Source organism: Phacochoerus africanus, chromosome 14 (genome assembly GCF_016906955.1).
Source record: "Phacochoerus africanus isolate WHEZ1 chromosome 14, ROS_Pafr_v1, whole genome shotgun sequence".
In the NCBI taxonomy this organism is placed as follows: domain Eukaryota; kingdom Metazoa; phylum Chordata; class Mammalia; order Artiodactyla; family Suidae; genus Phacochoerus; species Phacochoerus africanus.
Window position 1 is genome coordinate 48,509,608 of NC_062557.1, and position 26,925 is coordinate 48,536,532.

Genomic DNA, 26,925 nt, shown 5'->3' on the forward strand with positions numbered 1-26,925 from the left:
ATGTTTTTCCTCCCTGTTTTAAAGACAGTGACAGCATCGGAGAAGTATCCCGGCGGGCCGGGCTGGGAAAGCGCGTCAGCCGCCTTTGCCCGGGGAGAGAGCCCGGGGCCCGGCCGGCGGGGGCGGGGGACAGGGAGCGCGGAGGAGGGGACCGAGGGGGAGAGGCGAGGGAGCGCTAGGGGCCTGGCCGCCCAGCGGGATGGGAAGGAGCCCGGGCGAGGGGTAGTGGGCGAACGCGGGCGCGTAGCCCCGAGAGCGCTAAACACTAGCCGTCCTCCTCCCTCCGCCGGCGGCTCGGCAGCCTGAACCGCCAGCAGCCGGGGCGCCCCGGGCCGGGGCCCGGGAGGCGGGGCTGGGGCGGGGTCCAGGGCGCGGGCGGTGCATTGGAGCCGGAGCCCCGGAGCCGCCCGTCCGCGCCGCGCCCGGAGCGAGCCTTGGAAATGCCCGCGCTGGGCAAGCGGCCGCCAGCCGCCCGGTGGGCCCCTAGGAGACGCTGAAGGTCGCAGGGAAGTGAGCGCCCAGTCACCTGACCCCCGGGGCGCACCTAGGCGGGGCGGGGCCCATGCGAGCCGAGCGGACGGGGGCCCGGGCGCCGGCGCAGGGGCCGGGAGCAGGCGGCGCAGAGCCGGACCGGCGGGGGCGCGCGGCGGGCGGGCGAGGGCGCGGCCGGGCACCGCCGGCAGCCTCGCCATGTCCCAGCCCGCGGGGAGGATGCATTGCCGAAAGGCGGGGATTCGCGCCGCCGTGGTGCTCATCGGACTCCTGCACAAATCTCGAAAACAGAGTAAAGAGAAAAGGTAAAGCGTGGCAGCGCCACCTCCCCCTTCTCACCGTTCTCGGGCTAAATTCTGTTTTCTTTAGGGTGGACTTTCCCACGAGGGCGTTTGGCTCAGAGCTGAATAGGAAAAAAGCCTCCACTCCGGGGGCTGTCCGGGGAGCGAGTTTGGAGCTTCGTCCCAGACACTAGCTGTTGTGAGAGAGCCCAGGCAGGGCATTGGTTGGGTCCGAGAGCGACTGGGAGGACCCTTCAGACTTCCTTCCCAACAGAGGGGCACCAAGTCCTTCACCCCCACTCCCGGCTTTTGCCTATCGCGGCGCCCTTCCCAGAGCCTGCAGCGTGGGTAGCATTGATCCGACCTGGGCGATAGTCCCTGGCGCAGGCCCAGGTGGCCCAGTGCGCCGGGGATGCCATTTGCTTCTCTGCAACTTGGCTGAGCCCTCGAGTGCCGGCCAGACCAGGGATCTGCTAGCTTTTGCGCACGGTGCCGGCAGGCAAGGAGCAAGTTTGGAGGGTGCCTACCATCCCTGGCCCTGCCTCCGTGCCTCTCTGTCTTTGAGTTTTTCTGTGTCAGGCTCTTCATCTTTTTAAGGTTTGCTCCTGGGGTGTTGAAAATCGTCCTCTCAGGTTATTTCAGACCTCACCTGTGGGGTGAGAGATGTAGGGTTTGGGGTGGGCAAAGGAGCTTTGGGGCCCGCTTCCTGGGCTCCAGCCCCTAGCTGCAGGCTTGATGTCCACAAGTCCCCAGGGAGCTGCCCACACAGGCTGGCACAGCCTCCTTCCTCTGCTAGGGTTCATGAACCTAAAGCTTCCCAGCAACTGGGGGTCATTAGAGTTGCCTGTCCACAGAGATGTTGTGGGAATTTGGGGCAGCCTCTCTTTGCCCTGCTGGGTCCTAATTCCCAGAGGGGTTCAGAGTGGTGAGTGCTGCATTCTGCATAACAAGGGCTCAAGTAAGGGTAGTGGAACCAGAGATGCCTGGGTGGTGACTGGTGGCCCCTGGGCTTGCCCAGAAGCTGGGTGTGCCTGGGGGAAGTGGCAGGCAATGAACTGGCTGGCGTTAGTTGCACTTGTGCTGTGGTTGTCTCCCATCCCGTCTGTCCCCTTTCGTATAAGATAGTCTGATTTGATGTTTCCCATCGTGGAGGATGCTCCACCGGTGAAGTAACTGAAGGTGGTTAAGCATGAAATAACATTGAGTCACTTAGTGAGAAAGTCCTTCCCTTTTCAGTTCTCTGCTGATCCTTGTGATTTCTTTAGGGGGAAAGTTTCAGGTTGGTGCTAGTCTGGCTTTAACACCTTTTTAACACTTGCTAGTCTCCCTTTTATAACAAGGAGAACAGACCTTTGGCTCAGGGCCTTTAAAGGGGAATGGTGCCTGTCTATAATTTAGTTTACTTTTGTACTATTTAATTTTAGGATCCTATCCTAGTTATGGCCAGTGGGACTGATGTCCCCCCTTGCAGTGATGCTATAAAGCATCATTTTAAATGAAATGTATTGGAGTTCCCGTCGTGGCGCAGTGGGTAACGAATCCGACTAGGAACCATGAGGTTGCAGGTTCGATCCCTGGCCTCGCTCAGTGGGTCAAGGAGCCGGCGTGGCCGTGAGCTGTGGTATAGGTCGCAGACACGGCTCGGATCCCCGCATTGCTGTGACTCTGGTGTAGGCCGGCAGCTGTAGCTCCCATTAGACCCCTAGCTGGGGAACCTCCACATGCCGGCGGGAGCGGCCCAAGAAGAGGCAAAAAGACAAAAAAATAAATTCATTAAATGTATTAAGTTGCAAGACCGAGTCTATTTAGTAGGAATAGTAGTAATAATACCAATGGTATAGAAAATGGCAGAAATCCTGGAGGTGATCTAGGAATGGCTGATGCTGGGCACACAATTGTCTAGCAGAAAAAGCTGCTAGCAGGACTCCAGAGCTCAAGACTCCAGGTCTGGGCCCCATTCTCCCCTGGACTTTGGTTTTCATCCATTCTCTGCCAGTGTTTTAGCTGGGCAGGGGGGATGAGCAAGCCAACCCCCTAAAGTCAGAAGGATATGGGTGGGCTGTTCTGAGACAACCTGGACCTGTTTTGAGGGATGAGTAGTGAGATGTGCTCCATAGAAAGGCAGATGTATCAGACCCGCTCCTTTCTCTGAGTACAGAATGTGGAAGCATGGAAAAGGCCCTGCACAGGGGGCTAGAAGTTCTAGTCCTGGTTCCTCTGTTGACTGTGATATGATAGAGTCTGGATTTCTTCTCTCTGATCCTTAGTTCCTGCATCCACACAAAGGATGCGTGTGGCTCAAGGGAGGTCATGTGGGTGAAGATGCATCTGAAAGTTAGGAAGGGCTTCATGGGGATGGAGGGGTTTGATTAGAACTTCTCCCATTCTCCTCTCTCTGGACATGTGTCCTGAAAACCAAGGTAAGATGTCTGGTGGTAACAGCCCCACCGGTAGTCCAGACAAGCCATGTGTGGGCCAAGGAAGGCACCCATTGCAGGCACGGACCTGGGCAGAGATGGTCTGGGGATGGGAGGCTGCAGTGAGGCATAGGGAAGGACCTGGACAGGGAACAGGAAGGAATTGGCTGGGATGAGGATGCCCCAGGCTCCTGGTACTTGTCTTTCCTCCTGGATGCACTGTGCTCTTCCCTGCAATGCAGGCAAACAGTGATGACCCTCTCAGCCTCTGCCTTCGTCCCATTCTGCTGTTGCTCCTGCCATCCTCATGGCTTTGGCCATGGACTTAACCAACCAAGGAGAGACGGAGCTTGCTTTCACGTTGGTGCTAAATGACCTTCACTCCCCTTGCTGTTATCTGGAGTTTCTTTGTCTTTAAGCATCTGAAATCAGTGCTGTGCACATGATTGACCCTTGCTCAGCAGGCTGTGGCCGTGGGGGAGCCTGGAGCAGGCTGCAGCTGCCAGCCTCTCTTAAATACTTCCTAAACCCCATGCTGGGTGTTAAATTTGCTGAGTTCCTCCTCCCCACCCCCCTTCACAGGGTCATATCAGACTCAGGTCCCTTCCTCATCCTTCCCAGAAGGCTGGATTCACCCATCGATCTTCCCAGCACCTCTAATTGACAGGCTTGTGCAGATACCGCTCCTGGCTCTTGGCCATAAGGGATATAAGGTCCTGTGCGGCTTGCAGTAATAGCCCAGTGGTCCTTGTCATCCTCTTGCCCTCCTCGGGCCACTTGGGAATGCTGTATGTGGGGTGCAGGTAGGGGTGCCAGGGAGAATGACGGTGACACAGGTAACCCATATGGGCCCAGAAGCAGGAGACTCCCAGGCGCTCTTGGTGGGTCCCAAGAATTGTACTCTAAGCTCCAGGCTCAGTCTGTCTCCGAGAAATGGGAGCGGGGCTCCTCACTCTTGCCTTGACAGCTCTATGGGGATTGTGGGACAACCTGGAGCTTCCTCTTTCTCATGATCTTCCAGGAATTTCATCACCTGCGATCCTATAGAAGCAGTGTTGTGTTTGAGAAGGGATTGAATGTGAGCAGGGTTCCAAGGAGGCACCAGAGTGAAGCCATCCTTGGAGATGGCAGTTTTATTTTATTTTATTTATTTATTTATTTTGTCTTTTTTTGCCATTTCTTGGGCCGCTCCTGCGGCATATGGAGTTTCCCAGGCTAGGGGTCTAATCGGAGCTGTAGCCACCGGCCTACGCCAGAGCCACAGCAATGCTGGATCCCGAGCAGCGTCTGTGACCTACACCACAGCTCACGGCAATGCCGGATCCTTAACCCACTGAGCAAGGCCAGGGATCGAACCCGCAACCTCATGGTTCCTAGTCGGATGCGTTAACCACTGCGCCACGATGGGAACTCCAAGGAGATGGCAGTTTTGAAAACTCCAGTAATGCAGGGCTCTTTTAAACTCTCTGATTTTCTGAACATACAGGTGTGACAGCTCAGGGTCAGATTCAGAGCGCCCCTTCAATAGTAAAAGTGGGCGCTGAGCGGAGCGGTGCCCTCTGGGGGAAATAGGCACTTTTGATGGGAAGGACCAAGGCAGAGTTACCCAGTCAAACTATGTACCTCTGAAACGTGGATAAAGTCAGTAAGGCTTTGGGTATGATGTTCGGAACTGGAGAGAGGTCAGTTAGCATAAATGAAAGAGAAATCCACATCTTCCAGGGGGTAGTTATTTGGGGACATATTCCACTCTTGGGTTTATGACGAGGAAAATAAAAATGCACTCATCATTCAGCAAATTGTTAATGGTAGACTCTGGGGGCGGAATAATGAATCTGATCCTTCTCTTGTGGGGTATAATGTCTAGTGGGGTATTTCTGGATAGGTTATTAGAAAAAGCTCACCCCTAGTTGCTCCCCCCCCCCCGCCCCCACAGCATGGGGAAATTTCCTGGGCCAGAAATTGAACATGCGCCGCAGTTGCAACCTGCACCACAGGTGTGGCAACGCTGGATCCTTAACCTGCTGTGCTACATGGGAATTTCCATCCCCTGGCTTAAAAACAAAACAAAACACAACACATCTTTTTATTGCAGAAATTTTCAAGTGTACACGAAAGTGGAGAGAATAGTATAATACCGTTTTAGCCATTGTCAACTCATGGCCAATCTTGTTTCGTTTATTTTTCAATCCACTCCCCCACAAGATTACTTTGAAGTAAATCCCAGACATTATATCATTTCATTCTTACATATTTCAATATGCATCTTTAAAATTAAAAAAAATTTATTAAAGTGTAGTTGATTTACAGTGTTGTGCCAGTTTTCAATATGCACCTTAAAGAATTCTTGGAGTTCCCATTGTGGCACAGTGGAAACGTATCTGACTAGGAACCAAGAGGTTGTGGGTTCGATCCCTGGCCTTGCTAAGTGGATTATGGATCTGGCGTTGCTGTGAGATGTGGTACAGGTGGAAGACGTGGCTTGGATCCTGAGTTGCTGTGACTGTGGTGTAGGCTGACGGCTACAGCTCTGATTTGACTCCTAGCCTGGGAACCTCCATGTGCCTTGGGTGCAGCCCTAAAAAGCAAAAAAAAAAAAAAAAAGAATTCTTCTCAAAAACTACCAATTGTCATACCTCCTAAGTAAACAATAATTTCTTCATATTATATTCAGTGTTCAGATTTTTGTAATTGTCTCATAAAAAATTTTCAAAAGTTTTTTGAGTCAGGATTAAAAAAAATCCAATGTGATTGGTGTTTATAAGTTTTCTCCTCCAACTTTTTTCCCCCTTACAATTTCTTTCTTTCTTTCTTTTTTTTTGCTATCCTATGGCATATGGCGTTCCCAGGCCAGGGATCAGCTCCGAGCCTCAGTTGTGACCTCTGCTGCAGCTTTGGCAATGCCAGAGCCTTTAACCCACTGTGCTGGGCTGGGGATCGAACCTGCATCCTGGTGCTGCAGAGATGCCACAAATCCCATTGCATCACAGTGGAAATTCCTACAATTTCTTTATTAAAGAAACTGAGTTACTTGTCTTAGGGAATTTGCTACAGTTAGGATTTTGTGGATGGTGTCTCCTGGTGTCATTTGACGTGTTCTGCTGTCCCCTATGTTACTGTAAGTTAGTATTTAATTTTAGAGGCTCTGTCAATTTTTTTTTTTTTTTGGCAAGACTATGCCAGTGGAGGTTGTCCGGTTGTCTGCTTTTGTGATGTTAGCAGCCGCTGACTGATTTGTCCTTTGGCTTTGAAGGCTGGTGTCATGGAGGATACTTGGGTTCTCACCTGGGAGAGCCGGTGACAGCCCTGCGAGCTGGCTGGATGAGGGGGTCTGAGTCTGAGGCGTGTCCGTGAGTCCTGACCTTAGAGTCTCAGAGACCCAGGGCTGGAAGGGGACACAAGGCAGGCGCTGATCTGCTCCCAGGCCTAGAACAGATGGCTGCTTGTTCTCTTCCTAGGAGGTGGCTGGGTTCTGCCCTCTGTGGAAAGGCCTGTTACTCGTCCTTTCTTGTCTCATGTTTGACCTGGTTGGCTGTCCTCGCTTTAAAGAACAAACATCTCCCTTTACCCAGCTTCCCATTTGAACCTCACTGTGAGTCTGAGGAGCTCACGGACAGAATTTGAGGCATCAGTGAGTTTATTAGATTTCTTTTGAGCCACTCTTTTAATCTTCTGTTTGATCTCCTCGCTTCTTATCCCCCTTACTCATTCTGATGGTGGCCACAGTGGAGTCTTAAAAATTCAAGTAATATCAAGTCTGTCTACTGCAGAAAACTCTCCATAGGATTTCTTTTTCCTTTTTGGCCACAGAGTGCAGCAGCTTGATGTGGGGTCTCAGTTCTCAGACCAGGGATTGAACCTGGACTGCAGCAGTGAAAGCGCCAAATCCTATCACCAGACCACCAGGGAACTCCCAGCCATAGGCTTTCCATTATACCTTAAACGAAATCTAAACTTGGAAGGTGGGCTGCCTGGTTTTATGAACTTAGCACTCTCTCCCTACAGCATGCAGAGGTTCCTGGCAGGGATCGAACCCACGCCGCAGCAGCTACCTGAGTCACAGCAATGACAGTGCTGGACCTTAACACACTGAGCCACCAGGGAACTCCTGAACTTACCTGTCATCATGTTCTCCCACACCCACTGTGTCACTGTACTTCTGTTGCAGAGGCCTTCTTTCCATTTCTAGAACATGCCAAGCTTGTTTCTACGACCCAGGCCCTTTACACATGCTTTTTATGGTGATTTCGTTGACTGTGGTTCCTCATTATAGGGCTCTCAACTCAAATATCATCTCCTCCGAAAGGACTCCAACGACGGCTGCATCTAAGCAGCTCTCTGCCGTCATTATTACTCTACCCTGATTTATTTCCTTCCTGGCACTTATCACCAACTGACATCACCTAGTGTAGGTAATAAACAATTTATTGGCCATTCCCTCCCTTAGAAGGTGAACTGCCTGAGAGCAGGGACTTTGCCTTTTTCACATCTGGGTCCTCATTCCCTGGAATCAGAGCGCTCAGCAAATATTTGCTGAATGAACAGATAGCTGCTCCGAGACTCACTGACTCCCCATTGCCTCTTTTTTTTTTCTTTTTTTTTCTTTTTGCCTTTTTCTTGAGCCACTCCTGCGGCACATGGAGGTTCCCAGGCTAGGGGTCTAATTGGAGCTGCAGCTGCCAAGCCTACGCCAGAGCCACAGCAACGCTGGATCTGAGCTGCGCACCGCAGCTCACGGCAACGCTGGATCCTTAACCCACTGAGCAAGGCCAGGGATCGAACCCGCAACCTCATTGTTCCTAGTCAGATTCGTTAACCACTGCACCATGACGGGAATGCCTCCCCATTGCTTCTTACCTGAGGTTCTCTTAATACTGCAGTGCCCTCTGACGCAGGCTTCACGGTGCCCTTTTCTTGTTAGAGATTCCCCCCCCCCCCCTTCCCCTTCCTTTCTTCCTTTCCAGGAAGAGATTTTGGAGAGAAATGCACCCGATCACTTGCACACATGTACTTCCATTGTTATTCTTCTCCTTCCTGTCTGTGCGTGGTTTGGGGACCCATAGATGTGAGGGTCCGGGCTGAGTTCAGCCATCCTGAAGCGGAGGCTGGGCGCCAGGGCTGTCCTGACTCCGGGTTCCTAGATTTCGGGTCCTGGGGCTGCTGTCTGATAGGCAGAGGCGGGCTCCCTTCATTCATGCCAAAGAGGGGCCAGTGGGCGTCTGAATTAGTGAACAGTCGCCATTAGCGAATATGTATTTTTTTTTCCTAAATGCAGCTTTATCTCTTGGGAGCCCGCGTAATGCACAGATGGCTGGTTACCAGGATGTTGCCAAATAGAGGGCTTGCCAGGCCTGCTTGGTTAAACCAGCGAAAATCACTTCTTTGCAAATGGGGGCTGCTGAAGGGCTCAGGAAGTTTCTCAGTCATTTTAAGCAGTCGAGGCCCTCCCTCGCCCCACACCTGCTCCACACACCGAGTTTATTTGCCTCCCGAGTCCATAAAAAGTAAAGGAGGTAGGCAAGATGATTTCAGGTGGACAAGTGCTTGTTCTTCTACTAGCTCTTTAAAAAAATGAATTCTGGCAAGTGATGCTGGTTTTCCACGGACAACAGTTACATAACATTTTTAAAAAGTAGATTTGTTTAAAGTAAAAAATTGCAAGTCAATTTAAAGAAAGCGTTAAGAAAAGTAATAGGTGGTATGTGGATTTGGGAAAAATTGGGACGATGACGTGGAAATGCCTGTGGTTTAAGGAGCGCCGTTGGCAGGAAGGGGGCACATTTCTCCTGTGTTAGAGTGGACCCTTTGGCCCCAGGGTTCCTGGTTGTCGATGACTGAATGATTGTAACAAGCCCGCAACCTTTTGAAGTTTACCATCTGCAAGGCCCTGTGCTGAGGACTCACGTGCACGTCTGTCTGAATTCTACACGTTATCATCTTTGTTTTCCCGCGGAGGGACAGAGGCTCAGAGGTCGAGGAGCGTGATAGGGGCGGCATCGGAAGTGGAGGAACAGAGATTTTTAACCTGTTTCTCTTGAGGTCCAGAGGCTGTGCTCTTAGATGCTGTATTTTTCCGAACCCGGGATAAGCACTTACGAGGGGCCTGGCTTCTGAGAAGTGCGTACTCCATGCGGCTACTGTTATTGCAAAGGTACTGAGTAGAACCTCCGCAGAGGAAATGCACAGCTCTTAAAGGTGCAGCTCAGTGAATTGCCGTGTATCCACCAGCGTAGACACTACCCATTTTCCAGCACTCCAGCAGCCCCCCTCATCCACAGTCCAGTTGGAATTACTGTGGAGTCGGGTCGATTGCCTTGCAACTGGGTGGCGTGTGGGGTAGTTTTGACACCCTTGGTAAAGGGAATGCCTGTCCTGCATTGGGATTTCTGAGTGGGGCGTCCCCGGTCAACCCTGGAGAGGGTGGTGTCAGACTCCACGCTGGTTTCTGGGGGTGAGTGAGCCTGCTGTCAACCTTCCTGTCTCCTTCCAGACACACTCAGTGGGGACCCGGAGCCAACACTGTGTTTATTCGCTGCCCTTGGAGCGAGGCTGGGTTGAAAAATTGTCACTCGCTTTTAAGCTTATCAGTTATGAACACGCTGTTTCATGAAGGCTGCAGCTCCAGCCAAGTCCTTCCCGCAGCCCTGGGGCGGGGGGTGCTGACCCTGCAGGGCTGTTTCTCCAAAGGCCGGAGGGAGCCAGCTGGTGGTTAGAGCCTCGCCCTCCCCTGGCCTTCCCCTGCTGCCCACGTTTCTGTTTCTTTGATGTAAAGCTCTTTTCCAACCCCACGTGAATGCCCGTGGTAGAATCAGGGCGCTGTACTGATACCTGTTGTCACATGCGCTTATTCTCAGGGCTGAAGCCACGCGTACCAGACCCGGGGCAAGGGGCAGCTCTTCCTTGATTTCAGGACAGACTCTTGCAAGGGTGCAGGCCGGACCCCTCTCATTTTTCACTGTCATGTGCTATAACACCACACTGCCCTGTCTGCAGAGAGCCGGGACAGCAGGACCGCTGGCCCCCGGGGGTTTGTAGTCTGAGGCAGAGGTTGGAAACTGGCCCTTGCAGACTCCTCAGATCTTCCCGAAGCTTCCCCTCCGTGCCAGACCCTGTTGCAGGCGCTGGGGAGGCAGCAGGGAACAGCAAGGAACCAAGCCCTGCCCATTTTCCAGGGGCTTGTTAGGCCCACATATGTTTTTTCCCTTTTAAGCTGATATTTTTAAATTGGAAGGTTCCATGTTACAAATGTGTATTTCAGCCTGCTCTTGAGAAATCAGAAGCTCTGGCAGCACTGGCTGGGCCTGCCTTCCCACATCGCATCCATGCTGCCAGCTGCTGGCTCCAGGCAGGGCTGGTGTCCTCCTGCTCACCCCAGCGCCCACACCTGGCTGCACTTGTGTGGGAAGCAGGGGGCTCAGGGTTGGGGAGCTCTACGTGTACTTAACGGAATGTGGAGGCTGGGGGTCAGGTCCTAGTTCTGCATGCCTGTTGGGGCTGCTTGGTTTGGGGCAGGTGCATTGTGTTTGGAAGTGAGGGGTCCTGGCAGCCTGGTGGGCTCCCTGCCGGAGCTGGGCTGCAGAGGGGCCACTGTTAATTTGCTTGTAGATGTTCCTTCTCCCCAGTCCTTCCTAATTATCCTCCAATAAAATAACAGAAATTATGGGAGGTTGGATTTTATGGAACAAAAACTCAGGAATCCCAGGAGAAGGGACAAGGATGGGGACTGGTATTGAGCTTCAGTCCGGGCGTGGCACTGGGCTGGCACTTAAAACCTCACTAATTTCACTCTCTGCATAACCAATCCTTGTCCTCTCCATTTTTTCATAGAGGAGAAAATGGAGATTCAAAAGGAGTGGCATATCCAGTGCCACTCAGCTTGTCCAGTGGAGCTGAGATTCAAACCCAGGTCTGTCTGATGCCAAGTGCCTTTCTCTCATTGCCTATTCCGTTGGTGACCCTGGCTGAATTACTTGACCTTTCTGTCCTTGACTTTCCGTGTCTAGGAAGTAGACTGTGAGGCATACCAGGTGTATGCAAAGGCTTCAGATTATACAGAACCACAACGCCTCAGCACATTCTCGTTACTGTGTGGAAGGGACTAGATAGGTCTCTCGGGCAGCTGGGCTTCTTTTGAACACCAGCCCTTAGCTGAGGGGGAGGGGGCGATGGAGCCTTGGGTGGGGGAAGGGTCTGTCCTGTCAGGCTTCAGATAAGCTGAAAGGTTTCTTGGCTGCTGTCCTCACTAATTAGAACAGAAATTCCCATTCCTGTGTGAGAACGGGAGGGTCTGGGCTGGAGCCCGGGTTACCTGTGCCATCTGTATTTTAATAGAACATGTATTTTAATAAGATATTTAATCCGAGATGCAAAGGCAGACACAGTGCATAAAGCAAGAGGTAACTGAAACAGGCTGTCTGAAAACTCTGTCTGCAAAGGTGCCAGAGAGGGCTTTTGAGTGTGTCACCAACAAAGGCCAGTTACTGATAGCCGAGACAGTCCCCCAAGGGCACAGGGACACGGAGCAGGACACAGGCTGTGCTGTAAGCGGTGGGAACAAGGCCACCTGGCTTCCGCGTCTCAGGTCTTCTGACCTCTCCTTGCTTCTGGAAGGTGCTGCCACCCGCCTCTGCAGCATTTGCCCTTTCTTTCTCCTCCATAAATGCAAATGCAGGTGACAGTCCTGCTTCTGAGTGGGTTGGGTTCCAAACCTTCACTCGGGCTGTTCCAGTTCACTTCCACTGGTACACGTGGAGCCCCAGATGTGTACCAGGCCCTGGACGACAGGCTCTAGGAGCAGAATGAGAGGCTCTTCTTGCCTCAGGCAGTCTGTACTCCAGAAGGAGAGACCGGGCATGCAGGGTGAACCCAAGACTGGAGATGCTGGGTGCTGGGGAAGCTTCGGGGCCTGGCATCCTGGAGGCCACCTGAGGAAGGTTTCGTGGAGGTGGGCCACGGAGGTGGGCTACGGAGCCTGGACAAGTCTTCTTCTTCTTCTTCTTTTTTTTTTTTTGGTTTTTTTTAGGGCTGCACCTGCAGCATATGGAGGTTCTCAGGCTAGGGGTTGAATCGGAGCTGTAGCCACCAGTCTACGCCAGAGCCACAGCAACGCAGGATCCAAGCTGCATCTGTGACCTATACCACAGCTCATGGCAACGCCAGATCCTTAACCCACGGAGCGAGGCCAGGGATCGAACCTGCAACTTCATGGTTCCTAGTCAGATTTGTTAACCACTGCGCCACAATGAGAACTCCTAGGCAATGCTTCTGAAGGGAGAGATGGAATGGGGAGGCACATTCTAGTTCGGTGGGATGTGTAAGTGGAGGAGTGGAGGTCAGCATGCAGTTGGATGGTGGTGTGGCTTTCACGTCGGGGAAGAGCAGGACATGAGGCTGTCCAGGTCACCTGAGACCGCCTTGTTTTGGGTGCTGAATGTCAGGGAGAGAAGGGCAGCTTAGGCAATGGGAAGCCTCTCTGCTCTGGGCCTCCCCCCACACCCCTGTGGCAGTTTGGTACCCCAGGCAGCATAGGAAAGCAGAATCAGTCCATGTCACAGTGAATATAGAGTTTTGTGACATTTATTTTTATTTTTTTGGCTACACCCACAACATGTGGAACTTCCTGGGCCAGGGATTGAACCCTCACCACAGCAGCGACCTGAGCCACTGCAGTGGCAATACCAGATCCTTAACCCACTGTGCCACAAGGGAACTCCTGTAACATTTATTTTATTGTAACCTAATTAATCAGGGGTTTGTGTTGAAGTGGTAGTACCTCTAAAATGACTCTTTGGATGGGCAGTTTAGCTGAGTTAGTCAGGAATCTTTTGGTTGCAAATGACAGACCCCCATTCAAATTAAAAAAAAAAATATTGGTTTAGGTCACTGAAAGTTCAAGGGGGTACAGGTTCAGGAATGGCTGGATCCAGGGCTCTAGTGGTGTACTTGGATACCAGTTTTCTTTCTCTTTCTCCAGGGTGTGTTTTCCTTTGAGTTGGCTTCATCCTCAGATAGGTTATCCACTAAGTTGGATGATGGCTGCTTTAGGCTTACATTCTGCCAGTTTAGCCACACCAATGGAAGAACACATCTATTTTCCAGTAATTTTAGCTGGAGTCCCAAGGATGACTCACACTGCATACAGTGGGCCATGTGCCCATCCTTAAACTTTGGCCAGAGGGATAGAATACATTGATTAGCCAAGCCTGGGTCTTATGCCCACTCTTGGTTCCAGAGATGGAGTCACTTAGGCTAAGACAATAGGAAGGGTGGGTCACTTAAGGAAATTTGGTGTGTTGCAATCAGAAGATCAGGGAATGGAAGCAGGCAGGAACAAAACCAATAGCTGTCCCTTTTCTTGGCACCAGTGTCTAGCTGATCTTGGTCTGGTCTCGGTTCGGTCTTTGCTGGGGGCTGCAGCTGCTGGTCCTCTCTTAATGCAAGATGCCTCCTTCCACCTCTGCCGGGTAAGATTTTCACGCTTCTTCCCTGATGCAGCATGGTGAATGCAGCCTTAGTAACCAGGCTCCCTGGGCCACCTTTTGCCTGTGTTCATCCTGAACTTTGAGGCAGGGAGACATGTGACTGCCCTAGACCTTGTCCTAGAGGACAGCCTGGCCTCCCTCAGGAGCAGCCTCAGCACTGGGGGTGGATTCTACTCTGAGTCTCCTTTTGCTGATGCATAGTGAGGCCCCGTTGCTCTTCAGCCCTGAAAGTCTGGATTCCTTGCATACAGATTGCCGCGCCCTCCAGCCATGTAGCCGATAGGTGCCCTTGGTCCTGGCCAAGAGTGATCCAGCCCCCTGTTAGAGGCCCAGGTCCAACAGGTCTCAGGGGTATGAGACTTAGGGGCCCCTTGATAGCAAGGACGTGACTGTAGAAAGGCAGAGGGGTCGCTTGAAGCCTCATGGAAAAACCGAGGGAAGCAAGAGCATATGTGATCTTCAATGCATAGGATGTTCAAACTGGGGCCCTCAGTTTCCCTGTCTGTGAAATGGGACTAGGACTAATGAATGATCGTCACTTGTTCTTTAGTGGAATTATTCATGCAGATAAAAATCTTATTTGGCAATTCCATTCCTAGGTATATACCCAAAAGAATTGAAAGCAGGGACCTGAACAGATATTTGCACACCTATGTTTATAGCAGCATTAGTCACAATAGCCAAAAGTGGAAGCAGCCTGTGTCCTTTAGCTGATGAATCTATAAACAAAATGTGATATATCTCTATCTCTACTTCTATCTATCGATCTATCGATCTATCTATCCATCCATCCATCCATCCATCCATCCATCCATCCATCAATGTATTCAGTCATGAAATAGAATGGGATTCTGATACAACATGGATGAGCCTTGAAAACATTATGCTAAGTGAGCTAAGCCAGACACAGAAGGACAGAAATTGTATGATTCCACTTATTTGAGGTACCTGGAATAGGTAAATTCATAGAGACGGAAAGTAGAATAGAGGGTACCAGGAGCAAGGTGGGTAGGGCGGGGAACGTTTTTGTTTCGTGGATACAGAGCTTCTGTGAAGAATTCTGGAAACAGTTCTGGAAACGAATAGTGGTGATGACTGTGTGTACTGCATGATGCACTTAAAAATGGCTAAAGTGGTAAGAGAAAAAAAGTCTCATTCAGGACCCTAAAATATAAAAGCAGATAAAAGAGAGTGTTTCCCTGGGTAGAGACGGGGTGGGCGGGTAGGGGGTGGCTCTAGTCCCGTCTCTGTGAAAACTGAGATACGCTAGGAGCCAGAGTGCCTTGGGGACTCCAGGGAAGCGACAGCCCTTCCTTCCCTAATCCTCCGTTCTGAAGTTGGAGGTCCCCAAGGCCTTTGTCCTGCCCAAGCTTCACGCCCTACTGCTGGTCCTGTGCTGCTGGGCGGGTCAGCCCAGGGGGCAGGCACTGGAGGGACTGGGCCACCCCGTGTAAGCTCACCTCGTAGCCCCAGTTTCCTTTTCCTGCAGTCAACAAACAGCTCGTGCATAGGCGTTTGCCAGGGCGTTAGGGGCACCCCCACCCCCACCCCCAGGCTGAGGGGACTGCCCGTGGGAGGGGATGACGGGGGCTCAGCATGGGCTCTAGGAGGAGCATGAAGCCTGGGCTCTGTGCTGATCTTGGGGCACAGACCAGAGCCGGTGGCCACATGATGTGGGCCTGGGGTTTGTGCCCATAACGTGACCACCTTTAGTGACCTGCCAGCTAGCCCGAAGCCGGGCATCAGCCACCCCAGGGTGCACCGACCATGCAGAGCCGTCATCTCTGCGGTCTCTGACCACTGCACATGCTCCGAACCTTCCTCTGAACACTCACTGGGCTGCTTCTTGCTGATCTGATTTTTTTAAAGAAATGTTTATTATATTTTTAAAATCCGTGTTCCTTGCAGAAAATTTGGAAAACACAGAAAAGTACAAAGACTAAAATAAAAGTCATCTGCACTCCCAGATGGGGGATTTGCAGAGATAACCACTGTTAACATTGAATATATTTTCTCTGGTCTTTTTTCCTATCCAAACACACAGCCTCCCACACAGTATATTTACATCTGCATCTACATCTGTTTCTCTGTATGATAACACAATTGGGATTATACTTTATACACACTGTATTAATTAGGACTCTTGAGGGCAAGTGACAGGTTGAATTAGCCAAACAAGATTGGGGGGATTTATTGGCTGGCATAACCCATCTGCAGAAATAGCCCAGCCTCAGGAACAGCTGGATCCAGGACCACGAGCCGTCTCTCTTCTTCCCTGTCTCTTGTGTCTCTGTCTCTCTTTGTGTTGGCTTTATTCTTTTAGGCCATCTCTCCCCATGATGTTGAAAGCACTGTTTCAGACCACCGTGAGTTTATATTTTAACCCCTTTTCCTTCAGAGAGGGAGAAATTGTTGCTTTGCACCAGCTCTGGTTAGACAGATCCCGAGGAGGAGTTCTGATTGGCCTGGATCATGTGCCCATCTCTGCATCAGTCCCTGTATGGTAGTGGTGGGTGGGGAACTATGATGACCCAGCCTGAGTCAGGGGCTCATTCCTGTGGCCCGTGTGGGTAATGCGACTATGAGTCCTTTCCAGTGGGAGAGGACCAGACCCCTGAGGTAGGGGTGGGGAGTTTTATTACCAGAGGAAGGGATAAGACTGAATTGGACAGGTAAAGCCCCAGGCAAAAGTGGCTTTGGCATTGGTTCTAGACATAAGGTCTAGCGCAGTGTGTTGGGCGAGCATGTGGGCCCTATTCTTGTACCCATTTAATGGGAGATCAGGTGGTACCATCTCATGAGCAGCACAATTTGACAGCCCTTATTATTATGCATGCAGATCCCTTTGACCCGGGGGAGCCACTTTTGGGGATTTACCCAGAATGTTTATTTCCATACATGTGGAAGGATGGAATATAGGATCGGTGCAATGCACTGTAATTTGAAGTAGCAAAACATTGGAAAACAACCGAATGCCCATCAATAGAGAACTGGTTACCTCAATTATTTTGCATTCATGCCATGGGCTACTCTGTTCCTTAAAAAAGAATGGTGACACTTTTTATGTAAAGATAGAAAGTTCTCCCAAGATATTCCGAGTAAAGCAAGCAAGGTGCAAAATGGAATATACAATATATTACCTTTTGTGTAAAAATGGGAAATATAGGACCCCATCTTTGTATTGTTTTGTATTTGCATAAAGATACTGCAGAAGGATGTGTAGAAACCATATCTTGGGCCACATGGGAACTAGGCAGATTGGGACAAAGATTAGAGGAGGCCTTTCACTGTATGCTTTCTAATAATTGTCGGCTTTTGAACTACACAGATGTATTACTCATTCAGAAATCAACAAGTCAGTGTCCTTTGGGGCTGATGAAAAAGTTCAGGAACTAGAACTTATGTGATGCTGATGGTTAGAAAACATTGTGAATATACTTAAAGCCGCTAAATTGTATACTTTAAAACGGTCAGAATAGCAAATTTTTTTTTTTTTCTTGTCTTTGTAGGACAATGGAGGTTCCCAGGCTAGGGGTCTAATCGGAGTTGTAGCCACCAGCCTACACCACAGCCACAGCAATGTGGGATCTGAGCTGCTTCTGTGACCTACACTGCAGCTCATGGCAACGCCGGATCCTTAACCCACTGAGCAAGGCCAGGGGTCAAACCTGCATCCTTATGGATGCTAGTCAGATTTGTTTCCGCTGAGCCACGAGGGAACTCCCAGAAGAGTAAATTTTATGTATGTTTTACCACAACTAAAAAAAAAAAAAAAAAAAAAAAAAAGTGGAATAAATAGAAAAAACATGGCACGAGGGTCCTGGAGTTAGACTGCCTGGGTTCAAATCCTGGCTTGGCCACTTCCTAGTTTTATGATTGGATAGATAAACTACTTAATTTCTTGGAGAATCAGTTGAGTCATTTGTAAAGGGCGGGTAATAAAAGACTGTAATCTGAGAATTGGATGAGCGGTAAAGGGTTTAGCTGGGGAACTGTAGGCTTCCCTGTGGGTCGGCTCTCCAGAAAGATGAGGATTGTAAGTCAGGCCCCCTCCTAGCCAGAACATTTGCATTTTAATGGAAACTCTTGAGGACTAAAAACCTTTGCGGCTCAAAGGGAGGAATGGTTGGAATTTCAGAAAAATTTATAGCTCCCACCTGGGGAAAATGAGGTCTGGTCTTTTCCCGGGCAGAGTTAAACTTTTACCGTGTCCTTACCTGTGGCCCCAGCTGTTTGAGTTGGAAGCACAATGAATGGCTGGCGAATGGAAAGGGAAGACGATGGGCAAGGAGAAGGGAGGAGTTCCTGTCGTGGCGCAGGGGTTCACGAACCCCACTTGCATCCATGGGGATGCGGGTTCGACCCATGGCCTTGCTCAGTGGGTTAAAGATCTGGTGTTGCCGCGAGCTGTGGTCTAGGTCGCAGATGTGGCTCGGAACCCGAGTTGCTGTGGCTGTGGCGAAGGCCATTGGCTACAGCTGCAGTTTGACCCCTAGCCTGGAAACCTCCATAGGCCGTGGGTGTGGCCCTAAAAAAATACAATAAAATGAGCCTCCAGGTGCTGCCCCGCTACAGACCCATGGATTGGTCTTGGGATTGGATATCAGGTGTGCTTGGGCCTTTGAGAGACAGAACCTGGTGGGAATAATACGTTGGGGGAAATGATGAGGTCACTTTTGGACATGCAGAGACTCTGAGATCCCAGAGGAGATGTGCAGTTGGCCGTGGGGTCTGAGGCTTAGAGGCCTGAGCTGGTGGCAGAAATTGGAGGGTCATCACAGGACCGGCAAACCCAGCCCCATATGGGTGAGCTGAGTGGGGACAGGATGGGCAGGGCTGTGGGGAGCCCTCTTCTCTCCGGAAGACTCATTGCCAAGGGAAGGGCTTTGGTTAAGACACCTGACCTTGCTGGTTCAGTAGGCCCACGAAGAAAACAGCAGGAGCCTTTTCCCTGAAGGAGGCATCCAGCCTGAGGGCACAGGAGGGAAGCCAGACAACCCTGGTTCCCCAGGAGGTGGTGGGACATGCTCCGGTTTTGGTGCAGTGTCTCAGGAGGCCTGTCCTGGAGCATCTGGGTGAACCTGCTGCCTGGGGGTCCCATTAGGACTCAGGCGAACCTGGGTGCAGATCCCACCTTCCCCCTGGGTGGCTGGGTAACCCTGGGCAAGGCACATCCCCTCTGTGGGCTTGGGTTTTCTCATCTGTGGGATTGGGGTAGTTACAGTAGTGGTTGCGAGGGTCAGGGAGGTGGTGTGTACGGTACCATCTGAACCCAGAGACTGGTGCCGCCCAGAGCTCAGAAAGGTTATAATCATCTCCAGGGGGTGGCGGCACAGTCAGGACGGATGGACACCGGCCTTGCCTCCTCCCTCCCTGTCTGCTCCCTTGCGTGCTCTTGGCTTGGCTCCACCTCCAAGCACTTCTCACGTTGAAAGGCCCTGTGTCCTCCTCAGTCCTTCTTCTGGGCTTGAACCTCTTGTGGAGCTCATAGTCCAGCGGGAGAAGCTGGGGAGAATGGCCTTTGGGTGAGGGTCTGACTTGCTGGGCAGTCAAGGGCCGAGGACTCTTCTGAAGCCCCCGGGCTTGGGGGAAAGCACTTCCTGTCTTTGGGTCACTGGGATGTCAGGTCGCTGCTGTTCCTTGATGGGACACGCAGGGTTCTCAGAGCTTTCCTCCATTCTTGCCACTTCTGTCTGGGTTTTGGGAGGACTTGGAAGGACCTGGCCCAGCCCTTTGTGTGGTCGCATTGATGGTCCTGCCACAGGCCCTGCTTTGGGTGCCGCGCACTTGCTGGGGCTTCTCCAGCTCTGTGGCCTTTGCGCTGATGAGTCTCGGCCGTGATGGGGAAGGAAGTCTTCCGTCTAAAAGCTTCCAGAAGCTTCCATTTTCTTTCTTCCCCCCTCTCCATGTTCTGTCATTCCTTCCTTTTCTCCCTCTTTTTTCTTTCTCTGCCCTGCTGCCCCTGTCCCCCTCCCCCAATCCCTGTTGTGTGCATTTGTCAAACAAACACATTAAAAAAACAACAACCCAAGGAGTTCCCATCGTGGCGAATCCGACTAGGAACCATGAGGTTGCGGATTCGGTCCCTGCCCTCGCTCAGTGGGTTAACGATCCGGCATTGCCGTGAGCTGTGGAGCTGTGGTGTAGGTTGCAGACGCGGCTCAGATCCAGCGTTGCTGTGGCTCTGGTGTAGGCCGGTGGCTACAGCTCCGATTCAACCCCTAGCCTGGGAACCTCCATATGCCGAGGGAGCGGCCCAAGAAATAGCAACAACAACAACAACAAAAGACAACAACAAAAAAGAGACAAAAGACAACAAAAAAACAAACAAACAAAAACAACAACAACAACAACCCCTCCTTTGCGTATTCCATCTGCAGCTCAGAGCAGGATAAAGCTACGGCCTCCCTTGGGAGTTGGCTTTTGAGCTTCGGGTCTTAGTCAGCTCTGTTCCTGGGGCGATCGCTGACAGAGAGTCCCAGGTCCCTGCCATGTGGCCTGGGGCCTCATCAGCCAGGCCTCAGAGGCTCTGACCCAGATAGGCCCTTTCTCTCTACTGCGTGCTTTACCTTCTGGTCTGGAGAGGGACTCCGAAAGAACAGGCAGGGGACCGGGAGGCTTCAGGCAGCCTTTGAGTAACAGTAAAGCTGGGACAGGCTGCGGCAGGCACTCCTGGTCTTTGGGGACTGTGGGCTCCTTGGCAGACCTGACCTCTGCCCGCTGTCCTCTCCCAAGGGAGAGCTGGGGCCACAGGGATGATCTGCAGGGGTGAGGGGGGCACCTCCACCTGACGGATGCCTTGTGTTCCTGGTCTAAGTGGACACAGGCGAACCGTGCAATAGCAAAGGTGCTGCCCCAACTAGGACACCGTCGAGTCCTTTGCTCAGCCAGACGGGAATTTATCGTTCAGCACTGCTGACGTGCAGGGTGCGAGGCCGGCTGTAAGGAGCTCAGGGTGTGGTCCCTGGAAGCCTGCCTGGAGTTTGCCCTGCGAGTGAGAACCATCCTTGCTCGGTGGGACCCTGATGGAGTAGGGAGAATAGGCAGTGATTTCTGTGCTTTGCTGTGGGAAGGCCGAGGTGGGAGAGCTCAGGGGGGGATGCAGCCATCCTTTTCTTCATCCTTTCTGTGGTTCGTTGACCACACACACACACACACACACACACACACACACACACACACACACACACCCCCCAGAGCCCTCGGCCCACAGACCTTGAGTCATTCTTGAGTTTGAGTTCCAGTCTCTCCACCAACTCGCTTTAGCAAATCATTCAGGCTTCCCCAGGCCTCAGCTGACTCATCTGTATATAAGATGAAAACATCCCTCCTTGTCCGAATCATCTTCACCAAACTGTGCCTGGCAGAGAAGGCGATTGATAAACATCAACCGTGCAAATTGTTATTGGAAGGTAAGGTTTTAGTATTGACAGTTTTGAGGGCCCGCAATGTCCCAATACTGCTCTGGGCCCAGTGGCCAAGACCATCCCTGTCCTTCGAGCGCTCACAGCCTTGGTCTGCAAGTAGACTCATTTCTAGGAAGCTCTCCCTGGAAGGTTCTCATCATGCCTCCCTCATGGGGCACTGACCCGTCCTAGCCCTTAAGCTCTTCAGTTCATGTAACAGGTAGTTACCAAGGGCCCAGAGGAGCTGGGCCATGTGCAAGGAGCCGGTTGGAGGCCGGCAAAGGGCCTCTGGGTCCCCGCTGGGTCTTGGAGCTGTGCCCGGCTCCTCTGGCAGAAAGTGCTGCATCCTCTCCCCTTGCTTGCTCCTCCCGTCCCATCACACACACTCAGTTTCAGCAGCGCCTTTTTATCAGATGATTTTCTGGCTGGCTCAGGAGTGGCCTCTTCTTTTCGCTCTTTGGTCCGGCCGCCTGGGTCAGGGAGTAGATCTGGGAAGGGCCAACAGGGATCCTGGGCTGGGACCCTTCCTTCTCAGTGGCCCCAGCTGCCTGTCAAGGCTGACTTCATGCCTCCTGGGGAGAACAATGCCGTGTCCGTGGACAGACCCTTCTAGCATTATTGACGTTGATGCATCATCTTGTCACTTAAGTGACCAGGGCAGCTGGAAATGATTCAGCAGGAAGGCTGAAACAGCAGCCTTTTCTCAGCCCTGATTCCCTGTGGCAGGTGCTGGGTCTGCTCCCTGGGGCCTCGTGTGCTCTGGTTTTTGATGGGTCGCATCAGAAGAGCAGAAAGCAGATGTGGCAGGGCCCCTCCTTGCCTCCACCCCACTTCGTGCAATGCCTCTGGGTCCTCTGAATTTGTTCCCAATGAGTATCTATTAATATTTACACTGAAAATGTGGAAATTAGAAATAGAAGGATAGTTTCTCACTAGTGGTGTCCTTCGAAACAATCCAGAATAGATTGTATTGTTTTAAGGGATATTTTTGTAGCCATTTAAAAATGAAAAGTTACTTTCTCTTAAAAAATACTCATCCCAGGAGTTCCTGCTGTGGCCCAACGGGCTCGGCAGCATCTTGGGAGCAATGGGTCGCAGCCTGGCACAAAGGATCTGGTGTTGCCGGAGCTGCAGCTCGGATCTGATCCCTGGCCTAGGACCTCTATATGCTGCGGGGTGGCCAAAAAAGAAAAGAAAAGAAAAGAAAACAAAACAAAACTCATCCCAGGCCCCTTTCCCAAGCAGCATTGCTTTTGCGCCCAGGTTGGTGTAGGAGGGAACCTCAGGGCACTTGAACTACCCTTTTCCCAGCAGAGGATTTAAGTAATGATTCCGGTGCCCCAGGTGCCAGCTCTCAGAGACCAGGGCTGCAGGGCTGCAGGGGTGAGGAGTAGGATCGATGCTGGGGCCTCCAAAGTAGGTGTGCAAAGAGGGGAGCCATCCAGAACTTGCCTTGCAGGGTCCCTTAGAATCCCAGCTTTGGCACTTAGTTGCTGTGAGACCTTCCATGAGTCACTTAACCTAAGTCTCAGTTTCTTCATCTGTAAAATGACAGAATACTTCTGTATCCACCCCCATAGGGTTGTTGATGAAATGAAACAGTGCACGTAAAGAGCTTCGCATAATATTAAATGCATCTCAGCTGGTATTATGATGGGGATGAGGATGAAGGATGCTTCTGGGTCCATGTCCAGAGGAGTGATCCAAGGGTGGAAGCAGAATCCACTTCCCAGGGTGGAAATACTGTAAAATTGGGTTGTGATGATCGTTGTACAACTATAAATGTAATACAATTCATTGAGTAATTAAAAAAAAAGAGAGGAAAAAGAAAGAATCCACTTCCAGGGAATGACGTGAGCTTAGTAGCAGATCACACTGGGAGAGAATGGGTTAACTGTGCCTCAGACTCTTGAGCAGGGCATTGAGGTCAGTCAAAGCCACAACAGTGAACAGACCAGATTGTAGTGGAGACAGCAGCCTCATGCTGCTCCAGCTCAGCCCTCTAGCTCTGAAGGTCTGGGAGTGCCTCGTTACCTTATTCAGTTCTTGATTCATTCAGCGCCAGCCATTATGCTGGGGATGGGCATATGCCAGAGACAGTGAAGGGACCAGATAGGGGTAGCTCATCAGGCGTTCTGTTCTCACTGATTCAGGAGGTGGGCCTGACCTGGGAAGTAGGTTTCTGTTCATCACGTGGGCATCTTGGTTGTCCAGGAGGGCTCCAGGCTGCCAAACTCTTTTGCTGAACCTTCTGGTCTTAGAATACTCTAAGGAGCACATCTAGATTCCAGGATACCCCAGGAGGTTCTCGCAATGATCCTTCCTGTCCTAATGTCCATGAGAAAGAAGCCAATGGTGGGAGGAGGCAAGAGGTTGGATATCGCTGGTTTGGTTTATCTCCTTGGGTTCTGTAGGCTGGTTTAGAGCATGTTGGGAAGATGAGATGTGGGCTGAGTCAGCTCTGTTTGGCTGCTTAGCCCCAGGCGGATCCCCCTTGCCCTGAACATTCATATCCCAGTGATGCAAGAATGAGGGTGGGTCATGTGCTGGTATTGGAAGACAGCTCCAAGCATTTGTCTCTCTAACGAGGCAAACTTTCAGATCCGGCATGGCATTATTACTTGAAAAGATCAGACACTCTTACCCTGAAATGCTATCTATGTATGATCTGTCCCCAATGGGACTATCATTTAGTTTGAACTAATCATGAAAATCCTCAAGCTGGTGTCACCAAGTAACAACTTACTCAGAAGAGTCAAGAATTAAGAGGCTGATGCTTAGAGGGATGTTTTAGCTGGGAGGTTGGTCTGCTCTGTGATAGGGTGACTCTTAGTGCCAACAGACCCTTGTGGTGGTTTCTTAGCATGGATGGGTTAACACACCCCTGTGCTAGGCACCATGGAGGTAGAGTGGGGAGGAGGTTCTTCTTTGCTCGGTCTTACCAAGAATTCAGCCAGGATCTGGGGCTACTTAGTAAGAATGTATCCTTCCACCAGCACCATTTTTGGGGTTCAGTTCAATTGTCAGTGTTTACTTATTGTGACTGTGTAAATGTTATTTATTGCAGAGCCAAGCAGGGTGCTATGTTTCCCTTCTTGTGTAACTCTTTATTTTTCCTTGAGTTAGTGATCACCTTGTTTCTCCCATGAGTATAGTTTTCTATGTCCCTATATTAATTTTTCTATTTTGCTATTTTTATTTATTCTACCATAAGTCCTTTACTTATTTATTTATTGGCCACACCCATGGCATGCAGAAATTCCCAGGCCAGGGATTGAACTCCAGCTACAGCAGTAATCTCAGTCACAGCAGTGACAATGCTGAATCCATAACTGCTAAGCCACCAGGGAACTCCCATGGACTTTTCTTTCTTTTTTGTTTTGGTCTTCAGGGCCGCACCTGCAGCATATGGAGGTTCCCAGGCTAGGGGTTGAATCAGAACTACAGCTGCTGGCCTACGCCACAGCCACAGCAACACCAGATCTGAACCATGTCTGCAACCTACACCACAGCTCACGGCAGCACCGGATCCTTAACCCACTGAGCGAGGCCAGGGATCAAACATGTGTCCTCATGGATATTAGTTGGGTTTTTTAACTGCTAAGCCATGATGGGAACTCCGACTTTTCCTTTTTAATAGTACCCTTCTGAGAAAGGGAGCAAGGTGATAAGTTTTGGGGGGCTCTTACATATTTCAGAATATCTTTATTCTCCTCTCACACTTGGTTGATAGTTTGCCTGGGTATAAAATATTAGGTTGAAAATAATTTTCCTTCAGAATTTTGAAGGTATTACATCATTGTTGATACTAGATTCTATAATTGCTATTGAAACGTCTGAGGACATGTTGATTTACATTCCTTTGTATGTGGCGTGTGTATTTATATTTTCTTTCTGGAGTAGTTGAGGATTTTTCATTTACTCAGGCATCCTAAAATTTCCTGACAATATTTGAGGTGGATCCTTTGTCAGTCACTGTGCTGGGTACTTGGTGGACCCAGAGACTCAGGCCTTTTTCCTTCTGTTCTGGGAACTGTCCTTGTATTGATTCTCTGATACTTCTCCAGCTAAGATGAAACAACCACCCTTTTATTATGCTCAAATGCTGTGGGTTAGGATTTCAGGAAAGGCACGTGGGCGGTGGATGGCTTATCTCTGCTTCATGATACTTGAGACCTCGTCTGGAGATGGTTGGGATGCTCAGCTGTGGCCATGCGTCCAGGGCCTTGGCTCTGGCTTGGTTCCTCGGTTCTTCTTGTGGCATCTGCTGGGGCTGAAATGTCCAAGATGGTTTCTTCACTCGCATGGCCTGCCGTGTCTGGAACATCTGGGAACTGGCTGGGTGACTATCAATCTCTCCGCGTGGCAGCCACAGCACAGCAATCTCGGGATAGCCAGACTTCTCACATGCTGGCTTGCGTTCCCTAGAGCAAATGTTCCTAGAGATGGAGGTGGAAACTTCAAGGTTCCTATGACTCAGCCTTGGAAGTTAAGGAATGTTACTTCTTTCCCGTTCTGTCAGTCAGAACTGAGTCATGGGGCCAGACTGAAGGTGGCAGGAGGAGGGAGCAAGTGCGTCCGTACCAAGAGGGATCCTCATCCGGAGGTCACCTTGGGAGATGAGCTGCCACAACTCCCCTCTCTCCTCTATTACCTCTTTCTGGAAATTTCATTGGTCAGATACTGAATCCTCTGATGTTTTTACCTTTTCTCTTTCATTTTCCATGTTTCCGTCTTTTTGTCCTACTTTCGGGGAGAATTCCTCAACTGCTTTATATCATATTTCTTGCAATCATATTTCTGTTTTCTAAGATCGCTTTCTTTCCTGATCATTCCATTTTTATAGCATTTTCTCCTTTTGTCATACATACAAAATCTTGTCTTATATCTGAGGCTATTCCTTTATAGTACACACACACACACACACACACACACACACACACACACACATTTTTGGCTGTGCCCGTGGCACGTGGAAGTTTTCGGGCCAGGGATCAAGCCTGCATCACAGTGACAATGCCAGATCCTCAACCTGCTGAACCACTAGGAAACTCGTAGAGTATATTTTGAAATTTCCATTGATTCCTTGCATTGTCTGTTTCAGGTTCCTTTTGTTAATTTTGATGTTTCTCATTTATGTTAGAGGCTTTCCTCAAATGTCTGGCCATCCTTAGCTGTCTCTCTGTACCCAAGAGTGAGGCACTGGAAGGGGGTTGGGACCCCTCTGTGCTTGGGCTGGCATTTCACTTGGGGGCTTCCAGGCAGGGTTTGGGTAGCAAGCTTCCCTTTGCATTGGAGGAAGCTGGATGTTGTCATTTCTCAGGCATGGTTTCATTTCTCAAGTGATAGTGGTTGGTGAGGTCATGTGGCGGGTGAGGAAGTGAAAGGTTGGGCCAGGGGTCTAAAGGCTGAGTGTCTCAAGTATCAAACACTCTCCCAGGTCATCCATCCTTGGTCTTTCTTCCAGGCACCTGTAATCTCTTATAGGCTGAATTTTCCTCTTCCATTGCATTTGCTCTCATTAATTTACAATTTTTTTCCTTTAAAATTTTTGTATTTTTAAGGGGCTTCAGAAGCAGCAGCATAAATGCACGTGATCAGTCTGATATGTTCATCATAAAATCTCAGCAGGCTTAAGACTCCATCTTTATCTCTACCTCCGTATCCATATTTGTGACCATCTCGCCTAAGGAAAGTGAGAGAGAACTACTTACAAATTATGTTTTATTGTGAGACACATCCTCCATCCAAACCGAATCATGAACTAAGCACCTAAGTCCTTGCCATCCAGGTCCAGAAATACTCACAGGCTGGGAAAATGCTGATCTTCGGTGCCTTTGTGACGCCA

The 26,925-nt window shown here is 50.6% G+C and overlaps 1 protein-coding gene across 10 annotated transcripts in view; it reads left to right on the top strand.

Moving 5' to 3' along the window:
* The window catches only part of RAP1GAP2 (RAP1 GTPase activating protein 2), a 176,350-nt gene that overhangs the window by 43,533 nt on the left and 105,892 nt on the right, over window positions 1-26,925 (top strand). For 6 of the 10 annotated variants that reach the window (XM_047758833.1, XM_047758839.1, XM_047758842.1 and 3 more), the window contains exon 1: window positions 654-797. The exons of 3 other annotated variants lie outside the window; for them this stretch is intronic. In XM_047758833.1, coding sequence (XP_047614789.1) covers window positions 691-797 — 107 coding nt within the window. In that variant the 5' untranslated portion in view covers window positions 654-690. Of the gene's footprint in view, window positions 1-653; window positions 798-11,010; window positions 11,097-26,925 lie in introns of those variants that run through there. One more of the 10 variants, XM_047758836.1, reaches the window with a different exon arrangement.